This window comes from Lipomyces tetrasporus (assembly GCF_029532465.1).
Source record: "Lipomyces tetrasporus strain NRRL Y-64009 chromosome Unknown POJ06scaffold_12, whole genome shotgun sequence".
NCBI lineage: Eukaryota > Fungi > Ascomycota > Lipomycetes > Lipomycetales > Lipomycetaceae > Lipomyces > Lipomyces tetrasporus.
In genome coordinates this window covers 604,973-618,054 of record NW_026611607.1, presented here as the reverse complement: position 1 = coordinate 618,054, position 13,082 = coordinate 604,973, and the positions used below count along the sequence as shown (strand labels likewise).

The 13,082-nt window shown below is 47.7% G+C and overlaps 4 protein-coding genes across 4 annotated transcripts; all 4 read right to left on the bottom strand.

The window, feature by feature from the left end:
- Nucleotides 1-1,219: 1,219 nt before the first annotated feature.
- POJ06DRAFT_262662 (uncharacterized protein) lies at nucleotides 1,220-2,777 on the bottom strand. Its single transcript, XM_056188783.1, has one exon. The coding sequence runs from the start codon at nucleotides 2,646-2,648 to the stop codon at nucleotides 1,437-1,439; it is 1,212 nt and encodes a 403-aa protein (XP_056040606.1). The 5' UTR covers nucleotides 2,649-2,777; the 3' UTR covers nucleotides 1,220-1,436.
- A 3,587-nt stretch (nucleotides 2,778-6,364) lies between these two features.
- Nucleotides 6,365-8,565, bottom strand: POJ06DRAFT_262655 (major facilitator superfamily domain-containing protein). Its single transcript, XM_056188782.1, has 8 exons — nucleotides 8,194-8,565; nucleotides 8,081-8,142; nucleotides 7,978-8,028; nucleotides 7,580-7,923; nucleotides 7,137-7,527; nucleotides 6,783-7,084; nucleotides 6,657-6,720; nucleotides 6,365-6,600 (listed from the first exon to the last, which is right to left on the bottom strand). Exons 1-8 carry the CDS (start codon nucleotides 8,295-8,297, stop codon nucleotides 6,473-6,475), a joined length of 1,446 nt encoding a protein of 481 aa, XP_056040605.1. The 5' UTR covers nucleotides 8,298-8,565; the 3' UTR covers nucleotides 6,365-6,472.
- Nucleotides 8,566-10,459: 1,894 nt separating this feature from the next.
- POJ06DRAFT_297553 (ammonium transporter AmtB-like domain-containing protein) lies at nucleotides 10,460-12,314 on the bottom strand. Its single transcript, XM_056190606.1, has 2 exons — nucleotides 11,994-12,314; nucleotides 10,460-11,943 (listed from the first exon to the last, which is right to left on the bottom strand). The coding sequence occupies exons 1-2, from the start codon at nucleotides 12,130-12,132 to the stop codon at nucleotides 10,613-10,615; spliced, it is 1,470 nt and encodes a 489-aa protein (XP_056040604.1). The 5' UTR covers nucleotides 12,133-12,314; the 3' UTR covers nucleotides 10,460-10,612.
- On the bottom strand, nucleotides 11,956-12,729 carry POJ06DRAFT_40426 (uncharacterized protein). The gene has a single exon (XM_056190985.1). The coding sequence runs from the start codon at nucleotides 12,650-12,652 to the stop codon at nucleotides 12,263-12,265; it is 390 nt and encodes a 129-aa protein (XP_056040603.1). The 5' UTR covers nucleotides 12,653-12,729; the 3' UTR covers nucleotides 11,956-12,262.
- Between the last annotated feature and the right edge of the window lie 353 nt (nucleotides 12,730-13,082).

Sequence of the window (13,082 nt, the reverse complement as noted above, 5' to 3'; positions counted from 1 at the left end):
AAAAATTTCAGGGTCTTTGGTCACTTAAACTTTCCAAATAATCCAGGGCCCAAGACCCGCAAGGTACGCGCCGGGTAAATATTTCAGCGGCGAACAGCAGTGTCTCATTATATCAGTCGATGCTGAGCAGGAATAAATTGTTCCAACAAATTCAGTAAACCTGAAACTTATAATTACTTGCTGTTGAGATGCAAGTGGTGACCACGGATCATTTGCTCTCAGCCCATAATCGCTGAAGTGACTTTGCGCCTGCGTCACGTCAAACTGGTGACATAAGCCAAGGGCAGGATTTGAACATATGTTGACACATTTAATACGTCACTAGTTTACAAAGTGCAGTATTTCGTTGCTTAGGTTTGCGATATTTTTCTTGCATGAAAATCTCAGGAGATGAATTTGGAGGCAACGAGATGCATTATGCAAGGAGAGCATCGTAGTTTACGCACGCAAAGTGTGCAAAGTATTGGTTCCAGATTTGCGGTAGGAGCCTACTGAGAACATTAGCGGTCGACAGTGGGGCCCACGCATTCCATTTTGCCATGCCTTGTAAGCGAGCCACTACAGCTGCAGGTCCTACTGCTCGTACAATGGTACCGGACTCGCCCCCGTGGTCCAGCCAGGCGGTGCCAATCATGTGGACCGAGAATGGCTTTTTGCGCCTTGCAAAGTGACATGTGCTGTGGAATCAGGGTGCTTGGCGGTTGGGTCTTGCGGAACATGATTCCGTAACGGCTGATTTATCCCACCATGAATCTCCAATATCCTGCGTCTTATGACTGGACAAGCCCCTCGTGATATGACAGACGACTAGATCTGGGGGGCTGGACGTCATGGTCATATCTGGAATTGTAATCCCGCAACCATTTGGTGGACTAGCCCGGTGCGTGGCAAACGTTCCGTCCGACACCCGGCAGCTGGTACCAACGGGTTGGGTTTTCGCTGCCAATGCGGTGGTAAGCGCAAGCTCACACTTCATCTTTGGTTTTAGTGCGGATACATCCGGAAACCTTACAGTCAAGGGATAAATTGAACCCTGACCCTAATCTCGCGTCTACAGACGCGACGCGGTGCCGTACGTAGCCAGCATCATCCGGCTAGCATTTTATCGAAAATTGCAGAATTACAAGCTCGTTGCGTGGCGGGGCCATACGGAGTCAGTAATTAGACGAGTCTGGCAATTTTTCGCTCAAGACCTTTCGTAGACAGGTGTACACCATAAGCGTAACGTTGGAGACAAAATCTGGTCACCGCCAATCGGCATTTTGGCAAATAATCTTGAACAAATAACGACTAAAAGAGAGTTATCACCACCCGTTACAACCAATTGTCCCTTCGTCGATCACCCATTATTACTACAATTTAATTACACCTGCAGCACCTAACGCTGTCCAACCCTTAGAATAAACGTAACAAATTAACCCAAAACAGACAAATTATTAATTGAAAGTCACCTGCAAGATTTTGGGATACGTGTTCGACGTGTTTTGATATGAGTATTGCAACAACAGTTCCTTACCGGCGATCTGACCCGGTTGTTGATAGTATATCGGGGAGGCATTGCCACCATAGTTGAATCCTCCCTCTCCGGGCGTGCTCCTGTAGAGCACCGAATTTGAAACGTTCCAGGGTCCGGTTGGCGAGGGCGCAGATAGCACTCTGAACGTCGAATCGACCCAATTGTTGAAGAACACGAGCAAGTACGCGTTATGGTAAGCCGACCAGAACACCGTGCCGGTGCTGAATGGCATAGTACCTTGAATCACTGCGTTGGCCTGTCGACGGGCCGTTGGAACTGGCATGGTGTATGAGAAAGCACCCGCGGCGGCGTCGTAGTAGCGATAGTAGTTCCGGTTCGTTTCATAGCCGACTGGAACTTTGGCAAGGTGGACGTCATAGCTACCGCTGTAAGTCCTATCCAGACCGTACAAATACGCGACCTTGTTCACGACCACGCTGGCAAAGGAACCGTAGCCGTATGTCTGGTTCGTGTACCAAAATTGCTCCGGTCTCTCAATCGTGATTTGGTTGGTGACCGGATCCAAGGTGTAGATCGCCATCGTGTTGCCATATTGCCTCGAAGAGTACGGGTTGGAGAACTTATTAACAAGGAAGAAATGCATGGCCCGGGTTTCTGACAACTGCACACAGTTCGTATAGGTCCAGAGCGCATATCGCGTGCCGATGTTTCCAGAGAATGTATCTTCATAGGCGGTGAAGGGAATCGCGGGCTTCCATCCTGTAGAAGGAATCATGGTGACATCCTTAAGACCTTTAGGGTTGCTGAAGCTCAGAGCTACAGTCATACTGTTCGAAGCGGCACCCAAGATGTTGCCAGTCGTCTTCGAATATGCTGTCGTGTCGCAGAATACCCAGAAAGTGCGATTGGACAGTGAGCAGGAACCGCCTCCGTCTCGATAAATGTTATACGGTGAAGTCCAGTCGCTCATGCGGCTCCAGTCTGTAACCGCGGAAAGAGTGAATGGCTTCATGACAGGAGAACTTGAGTATGGCGGATTTGTCGGCACTTGGGGCGTCAGAATTGAAGGAAATGGAAAAGACTGGGATGCCACAGGTGTCTGTGCAGTCGCGCTTGCGACTGCACACAGAAGCACAATCGTTGTGAAAATCATCGTAGATCCGGGGAGCATGTAAAGAGTCTGAGCAGAGCAGATCCATCTGGACGCGACTGCACATATATACAAGAAGAGCACAACGCGTGGTTCCAGCCATCCATGGGTCTGAATCACGGAAGATGCCGACTGCTAAGACAGCGTGTCTTGGTACATACACTTTTATTGACGTTAAGAGTATTTATCACAGTCAAATCATCGTCCCGTGGCATATACGTTAAGTCGAAACTTTACGTCGATGCGTGACTGGGGCCAGAGACATTCCACTGACCAACTGAGGGTAATCGCCGAGGCATGGTACTTGCCTGCATGTTGCCCATGCCTTAGTCTGGAGCTTAAACTTGTCTTTTGGCTTAGGATATTGTGGCAATACTCTAATTTCGACAGACTTGCGTACTCATTGCGTAAGTTGACAGAAGCATTGAAAACACATTAACGACTGTCTCTAATGAAACGTAATAATCGGGCAGCTGTCTTTGGTGAACGAAGCTAAAGTATTATCGAAGTGCTCAAATGCGTCATAGTAGTGTAGAAGATCAATGCAGGGATGAAATTTAAACAGCGGACCTGCGTACGGCGCTAGCGCGGCCAGCCACCCTGGCGGCAAACCGGACATCGGCGTGGCTGGTCATAGCGACACAACCGTCAACTGGATGCAGATCGCTGGCCGGAGTTAACCAATCCAGAGTAGCTAAATATTTAACTCTCACATTCCAAGAAGATATCACACCCATATCCGGAATCCGGTGGCTGTATAATTACTAGATTGATCGGCATCCACGGAATGAAAGCAAAAGAGTGGGCTGCAAGTAACTCTATCTTCATTTAACCTCGGCATCAGAGCAGTTATTTCTTTCACCCCACTCAGCCAATGCAAGATACTTACTTGGCTCCGTATTAGTGGTTCCAGAACGAAATGCAGAAAGTTGGATATCTTCACATGTGGAGTTTGGAGCCAGGCATTTTTCGAGCCTCGACGGCGTGTTCTCTAAACTTTACCTTTCACCCTACGTTATCGCTATCCACAAGTGGCTGTGCCAAACTGCCGATTTCTCCCTTTCTTCAGTTATCACTGACACCGCAGCAGCAGCTCTCATTTCACAACTTTTGAAGTAAACAGAACTAAATACCGTATTTGCCCAGGATGAACTGCACAGTCTCCGCGAAGAGTACAGTGTTATCCTGTTTGTGTGGACAACAGTTCGTTGCAGCCATCGCAGCTTCAGGAACTGTCGGGCCAGCCAATCCTCGTCATTGAAGCCTCCACGGCTGTACCGCCCCACTGGGTCACTTGCAACGTTCCAATGACGTGCCGTGCAACGGCTAGAATGTAAGTTACCTCACTGCATACATATCTTAATTCTAGAGACAACTTCGAGTATTTGCCTCACACAGCTCGAGGCGTGAAACTAGTCGGTAGCGCTAGGAATAGGGTTAATGTACTGCCCGGAGCCCTTCAAATTGCCAGCACGTGCACGAACCCGGGCGTCATGACTGATGTCAAAAAAAAAAAAAAAAAAAAAAAAAAAAAGATTCCTAATGATTTCATACAAAGAGCGCCGCAGCCTCCTACAGACTTGCCACGGATGGACCTTGAAACTTCAATTTTCCTGTCACATTTTGACATGCATATCACCGACGACTCCTTGGCTGTTGAAAACGTTAACCTTGATAGTCTTATCGCACCAGGACGATGGGTTTTTTTTCCTTCGCGGGTCGTCGCATCATTCCAGCCATTAGCTCCGACAACGCCAGTCTCGCGACCTTCAGAATACATTATTGGTCGTTCCAAAAAAGATCAAAAATAAGCAGCCACGAGAAGTAACAACAGGGAAGTGGTCATGCTTTCTCATTTCAACCAGCCCTAAGGGGTGGGTACATGGAAGTAAAGACAAACGTTGCGAATTCACGCCCGGAATAGAACCTATTAGCAATCCTTCTTGAAATTTTTATTCTGGGGGAGAACTACCGGCAGACAGAAAACAGTAGGCTTTAGTGAATATGTATGACCTACATTATGCTCGAGTTCAAATAGAGTTTACTATAAATCCTTGCTGAAGTGTGCTGCTGTGTGAGCTTGACCTCGTCGGGGATAAGTAGTTGGCTCTTGCATGACTCCAGAAGCTCCAATAATCCAGGAGACCTGCCGAGCCAATCCTGTGAGCGTGTAGAATAGTCAAGCACCACTTTCGCTATTTGCATCCAAATGTTTACTCTAGTATAACATTATAAATACGCATCTAATCTAGCGAGCAAATCAAAACCCAAGATGTTTGTTCCGCCATCTGTGGTACCTTCAAAATATGTCAGCCGTTCCTCTTCCGTTCGTTCCATGCAATATAGTACGCCTTAGTGCCCAAATAGAAGGCAATGTTCATACTGCACATCGCCTATAGCACACGGTTTCCGCGCTTACATAGCGACTTGTCGTCGTCTCGGTAGATGTAGTTCGAGATTATAGACGACAACTGGACGCTGGGGTGCCATGAACATGACACAAGCAAAGAGCATAATTTTGCGATCTATCTTGCGAATAATTGCGTTGCATCCAAAATTAGAGAAAAAAACTCACATGACACTAAATCATACGATCTCTTCCCTCCATGTCCATATGACGGAGGGATCAAAGCGATGAAGATTCTCATAGTCCGCTCGCGGCTGATTATGGTTCGCCTTCAAAGGATCGTCGTACACCGACGGCTGCGTAGCAACGGCATCCAGATCTATTCCCTTTGGCACATGGATCTGCCCGAAGTAAAATTTGAGAAGCCAGAGACGCGGAATCGCTAGTGAGCGTCTTCACATGGTACAGATTCTCATCCTTTTCCGGAGACCTGATGTCGAAAGAACAGCTTCTACGGGCGGCACCTTATTCTCGATGAACGCGGCGTTCTTCTCCTCGTTGGTGGTAGTGAGCACTTACTGACGAGTGTAGGATCCGTCGTCGCGAGGGTGATGTGGCAGGTTATATACCAGAAAGCGATAAAGTAATGTCAATCCAGCAGCACAACAGCCAGAGGATATGGAGCAACCAGTTTGCAGGGATTCAGAATCAGATAGTGAAGTGCGTCTAGCTCCTCTTGCCAAAAACTCCGACACTAAGTTAGACCAGGAGAGAGATTTTCAACCATCCTTCATCGGACCGATTACATATTGCGCCAGACTTGTCCTGGGGACGACGGTATAATTTCGGCTGTGGGCGAGTCAGGCAAATTTGCGCGACATATTTGACGCACATATGAAGAACGAGTGAATCAGTCGCGTCCACGTCGGACTGTAAGCTTCGCCAAGTTAGCTTGTCGCTCCACATATAAACGGCTTAAGCATCAAAAGAGCTTATGTACTGCCAGCCTAAGCGATAAAGCATCGTGCAAGGATAAAATTGGCGCTCTAATCTCTTGCTCCAATTATGGTGCTCCGCGGCTCGGTCGCGTCATATGGAGAAACGCAAAGCAATAATTGCACGCGGCTTAGGTCGGGAAATGCTCGGTCTCGGAATACAGCTCCGTCCGAGCACAGTAGCGCGGTTTCGCGTTGAGGAACAGTTCATGCTCACAGTGTGTATATCAGTCCCGGCCAGAACACGACATGCCATGTGTCCATCACAAATCGCACACTCAACCTTGCTGCTCTACTCAGCAATCTGGACGTTCCAAATTGCTAGGGTAGAAATGTTATATGCACGGTGCAGGAGAGACCCCAGTTTCCTGGGGCGTCTGCAGAATAATGAAAGTGCAGTAGATATTAATAACTATATTGCGGTCATATACAGAATAGGGATATACAATCTTCTTCACTCATATATGCCAATCTAGGATTTAAGGTGTCTCTAACTTAATAACCTACGATGCTGCTTTGTCTGTCTGTGCGTCACTAGCAGCGGAAAGTTCATGGTCTGGAGCCTTCTTCGCAAATAAGTATCCTTCGGTTAACAACGCAGCCGGGATTGCGGCAACAAAGAATATTAACCCTAGTACGACTGGTCAGCATTATTGCCCGTGGTCAAATCAACATCAGAATTTCTACCTAGCGTCCAAGTAGCTGTCTGGAAGCCTTCAGCGTCGACCACAAAACCAGCTTCTATAGGGCCCTATGTAACTCTTGTCAGTCTCGAGAAATGAGTGGGCATAACCCAAAGGTCCAGCGACTTACAATAACATTACCGACTGAGTACGCAACATTGAATAATCCGAAAGCTTGTCCAAACGCGCCGCCTTTACCAAAACAGCCCGGATTCTTTTTTTCAATCGCCGTGACGCACCGAGTAACTTCGGTCATGGCAGCCGGCAACAGTAGCGCCATTACGATTCCCAACAGAGCCATTATGGCAAATAACAAAACTTTATGCCCGATGGTATTTTCCGTCGGAAAGCGAAGGACGACAAGGACGGGACATCCCAGCACCAAGCCGAGAACAAGTGGAATGCGGCAGCCATTCTTATCGATCCACCATCCTAGAAATCCCAGTCAGGAATCTTAGAATCAGCGTAAGTGGAAGAGAAATACCTGTAAGACCACCCAATAGAGATGTTATTGCGAGCGGAAGAAAAATCAATCCCGCCCCAAGTGCATCAAATGCAAATATTTGTTCCACACGTAGTGGCAGGATAGCTTCAATACCTGAGAATACCCAACCAGTGATAACAATTACGAATAAACTATTTAACATTCTCACGTCCTTAAGAAGTTTTAAGCCAGACGGAACCCAGCTTTCTTTGGCATTTGGCTCTCTGCCAATAGCTTTACCTACAACCGTTTCACGTGGAGTTTTACTTTCGGTTACCACTTCGGGTAAGCCAATGGCACCCTCTTCCGTTAACATATCCGGCGCTTCTTCGTACTTTTTCAAATCTCTTCGTTCCAAGAGAATTAATCGAAAAAAGAGATCGATGGCAACCTACACCATAATTAATATCGCCCTACTGTAATACTGTCACATGGCACATTACAAATGCAAACACGACGGCAAACACACTGTAATATCCGGCCCGAGCATATATAATTCCACCGAGCAACGGTCCCAGGAAGCCACCCGCGGCCATTCCCGTACTTACAGTACCCAACATCTTCCCGATCTGATTGGCGGAGAACGAGTCAGTTATAAGCGCCAATCCAACCGACCATGTCATTGCGGCCGATAATCCCGAGAAGAGGCGACCGAGAATAAAGAGCCAGAGGGTCTTCGTGAGGCAGAGCAGAAGAGTCGACAAAAGGAGTGCCACGAGACCCACTACCATGAACCACCGTCTGTTTTGGAGCCGGTCGGTCAAAAAACCAAAAATTGGTGAGCCAACTGCTCAAATATTAGCCGACAAAATTGCAGACGGTTTGTAAATTTGCATCTTACCAAGGAGGCCAGCAGCGTAGGCAATAATCGAGTATGTAATATCTCTCTGAACTATATGAAATGCGATTTAGTGAAGTTCACGACCACGTGAGCAAGATCATACCATTTGCTTCACCCACTTTTATGCGGTACTGTACAACATACGGCGCTATCGGGATAATGACTCTAATACGCGACAAATTAGTTTGACCATCGCTTCTGTACTGTTCGGCTTACCCATATAGGAAAGTGTCAATAAACACTGCAAAAGTCACCGTCGCGAGGATCAAGGTATGTGAGGACCGAAAATGTAAAAAAATAGGCTTTCTTCGAGACTCCATTTTAAGGAACACAACTATGTGCGAACAGCAAATGCAAATGTCTAAATTTCGAATAGAGGACCAAACACGATCGCTTGTGGAACAAAATAGTAGTGCGACCGGGAGAGAGCGTGGCCATATAAATATCGTGAAACTCTCGAATCTACTGCAGAGTCACAAGTCGCATATTCTGTACTAGCTAATTGGACCGCCGTAGACTAGTAGCATACCGGTCACACTAATTCCAGCACTGTTCGAAGATATACAGGATTTTCCGCTGTAGCGCATTGGTCAAGGTGAACTGGTCAGCGATGGCGTCGAGAATATCATCCAGTAACACGAGTACGAAGCGTGCGGCGCGACTATCTTGCAGTGTCACGAATACGAGGAGTGCGGCTCCTGGAGATCGGTTGATACCATGTGAGACATAATGCCCGAATCGACCGACACCTTCAGCATTCACGGACAACACGTCGACACCTAACGTGAAGCGCATTGGCCGATAAGTTTAACATTCGTAATTAAACGTTGCTGATATTTAAATAATGAGAACTACAAATTCAATCAATGGGATCATATGCGTGATGAGACCATACTTTAATTAAGTGACTTCATGCCAGGCGTAACCGAGCTGGAAACTGAAAGCGATACGGAAATTACAAGTCCCGAGGAAGGGGGCTACACACGGAAATCGCCGAATTGCAGGGCAATGTGAAGTCGGTGCCTTCGGCCCAGATTGTTTTCTTCGGGTGCTACATATAGCATAAAAGCAAAGCGAGGAGTCTCATGTAGAATTCTATCCCGCCCTATTTATATTACAGAACCATTACCCAGTCATCGTCGCTTCGGATAATAGATTTGTCCCCTATATCTATCTGTAGGCTTCATAATAAATCTTTCAAACTCGGACATATCTAGCCGCTACCGTGGACTGATTCAGAGCTTTCAGGCGACGATGGATTGATTCTCATAGTTTGTGTCACCATAGATTCGAGGACCGATACAGGAAACATTATGAATTTTGAGAGTAACCGTGAGATAGAGGCGATAAGGCGGTGTCACCCCTTCACTAATGGCGTGCAGGGACCATTCGGGGGAAGTCCGACTTGGTGCGAAGTTTTATGGCTGAGAGCCAGACATGAGGCAAACAATAACACAAGTGGACCGACGTTTGGAGTTCACTATTGATGGTGCTAATGTTATCTGCTCGACCTCATCCTCAAACGATGGGGATTGAGGTACATCCGAGTTGTCAGTGCAATCGGCCGGATTGACGAAGTCGCGTCCCGAAATCAGGATGCCTGGTCCGAGACAAAGTATCGCTTGTTTCATCAACTAGCAATTCAAGGTGGTAAACTCTAAATTCTTACCCCTTTACCTCTGTGTTGTTACAAACATCAGAAGTCTTAGATTGCGCGAACGAGTCATCTCTAGGGCTTGTTGTGCGTTACATGACGGCAATCTATTATACATATATTATATATATTGTATATATTATATATTATGTATGCGGCATGCGTCCTCTGAGATTTTATTCTCCTCTGCATGTAACAACTTCGGCTTCAAGTTGAGTTTAATTGTCCTGCCGAGTAGCTTCACCCTAACCCGCAATCTACTCTAAACTAGCCTGGACAGCCAAAACGATGGCCGTGCAGCTGAACACTGATTTGGTCAGCATCGTACTGGGTAAGATGACCCATCCCAGCTCATCGATACTTTGAGATTAGCGACCGTTAACATTGTATTTCCACTGCTGTTCCTGGGCGGAAAATTAATGCGGGCCAACCCAATGTCTTCCATATCGGATCCGGAGTAGCATTAATCTCCGCCACCTCTCTTCATCGCCGATGCCGAGGTGTAAGAAATCTGGTCAAGGTGGAAGCAACCGCGTCTACCGCGGGACAACTATTTGGTATAATGTCCGTCAGATCGGCAGTAGCAGACTCGGATCTTTGAGATTCCGTTGCATGGCAGCGATTACTGAGACGCGCCCGTGTGCAACTTGGAGCAATCTCTTTCGGTTGTTCAGTGTCCTCTCCACACGCAGTGCGGTGAGCACAATGTGTCCCATTCCGCTCACCTAATATTATACGATAGGAATGACTCGCGTCGATGTTGAGAGAACAACGACCATCAAATAAGTCCGTTAGCCCACATTAACCGAAGCACTACGGAAGAAGATTATGAACTGTATAATTTCCTATGTCCAAATACATTAACAATATAGACATTTTGCCATTCATCCCATTAACCTACATATGCCTCCTCATATAACACCGAGTGTAGAAACCAAAGCCACAACTAAAATACAAAAAAAATGCAATATGATCCGCTAATTAGGCCGACTTCTTTTCGTCATCCTCCGCCTTCTGGATAGACGCGAGCGAGTCCGATAATAATTCCTGCCCTCTAACTGCCAGTGCTTCAAAAAATCCAGTCTCTTTCAGCTTCAAGAAGAGCTCATGGTCACCCATACCTTCATTAAAGAGATAGTGCAAATCGAGACCGTCCCGTTCTTCATGTTCCTCCGAGCGAAACTTGAGTCCCGGAATGTAATTGATCAGGTAGAATAGGACGACGGACATAACAAAGGTGTAGCCGACAATGGCACAGACCTCTGCGAGCTGATAGCCGAGCTGGATGTAGTTATGGTCGACCCAGCCCGACGCGGAGCTGTAGCCGTCAAGTGCAGTGACCCAGTTAGCAGCGAAGAGGCCGGTCATGAGTGCGCCGCAGATACCTCCAATCGCATGGTTCTTAAATACCATGAGTCCCTCGTCAATGCCAACCAATCGGTTAAACCAATTGTCAAGACCACGAACGATAACAGCCGACACGAAGCCGATGACAGCAGCGAAGTAAACCGGGACAAAGCCGGCGGCGGGAGTGATGGCAACAAGACCCACCATGACGCCCCGGCATGAACCGGCAACGCTGAATCGGCCCTTGTACAAAATGTACTCAAGCATGTTCCAGCCCATTACACCTGTGGCGGCAGCGAGATTGGTGTTGACGAGGACGTAGCTGGTACGAACCGTAGCATTGAGAGTTGAGCCGCCATTGAAGCCAAACCAGCCCATCCATATAAAAATGGTGCCGATATATATCATGACGGGAGAATGGGGGGAGTGGTGCGGCATTCTGCCTTCATCTTTGTGTTCGACACGTTTACCAAGGACAAGCGCAAATGCGAGCGCGCCGACACCGGATGAGATGTGAACTGGGCCGCCTCCAGCAAAATCTAGGGCGCCAAGCTTGTACAGCCAGCCGTTGGCGTTCCAGGTCCAGCAAGCAATTGGGCAGTAGACAAGGGTTGCCCAGCAGAAGGAAAACACTATCGATGGCAGGAGACGGCATCGTTCGAAAGCGCCGCCGATCATGATAACAATGGTTTCAATGCAAAACATACATTGGAAAAATGAGAACAGAATCTCCGGGATGTAGCCCACTGGTACCGAAATGACGTTGCGTAGACCGACATTCGTCAGGGTGCCGATAAAAGGTGACGCATCGGCGGCATAGGTGAGAGAGTAGCCCCAGAGGAACCATTGAAATGGGATTACACCGAGAATAGCCATAGATTGCCAGAGAATAGACATGGCCGACTTTCGACGCGCTTCGCCGGCATAAAATAGGCCTATACCTGGAATAATTGGCATGATCAAAACTATTCATTGTCAGTCTCAGTGACTTGACGTTAAATTCTCTCGAATTTACCTCCAGACACCATAATCCAGACCTGGTGACCAACACTGGGAGCGTAGGCCCCGTTGACGTCCATAACCTGGGAGTCGCCTCCCGCAGCCGTCCATCCGAGAGAGGTGTCATTGAATATATCGGAAGGGTATTCAGACATTGCTGTAACGAATTGCTGCCGTCACGAGACAAAAAATAGAAGCGACTGACGCGACACAGGTACAGCTGAACGACCGAATTTTGTTTAGTCGACAATGATAAACCGCTAGCCATCGCGATTGGCATGGATATCATGGACTGCGGAGCACTCGAGATTTTTTGCCATTGGAGTGGAGTTCCGGGTACGGCAAGGTTTTGGCCAGGATCAAGATAGCCGTGGATATCGTGGCTGGTGCGCAGCCATTTCCTCGTGTCAAGCAGACGGTCAAAGCACAACGAAGTGAACATAGAGGTTCTTGCCGTCGCGGATCACCGGTATCGGCTACGTAATTCGACATGAAGTTGACAAAAAGGCAATAAATTAGCACCGCGGAAGGGAGATAGAGATCCAGAAATGAGGGAAAACATGCGAGTCCCAGTAAGTTGCTCTGCGCGCCTGTAATCATTGTACTTAAGTATCTACGGAAGTCACCTTGGGAGTATTTTAATCTGCGGACCTGTAGTATTCTGCGAAACTCCATAAAGTAGCAGTCGCAATACGATATGCTCCAAATAATGAGCCTGTCGACAACTTGTCAAGTGTTAGCTCATCCTTCTCTCAGCATCTGCCACAAGACGAGGTTGCTTATCGGTCGTGGCGGTGCCGCCCAACCCATCCGCCGGTGTTGGCCGCGCCATCGCCGTTGTCGGCGCTAGTGCTTTTTTTTTCGAAGCACATCCTGAAGCAGTCCGCACATCGCTCTGACGAAGCAAACCACCGTGAAGCGCTCGTCTATTGAAATATCGCGCGGCGTACGCAGTAGTAGCCCCTGATACCATGTTTCTTTTGACATGAGCTTCGAAATGTTTCTTTAATCGGTGCCTTGCAGCAAGTTTAGATGCAGGGAATGGATCCCCGACAAATCATCATCTGTTTTTGGACGGGCGAGCCCTGGCCTCTGCTTGGCCCCA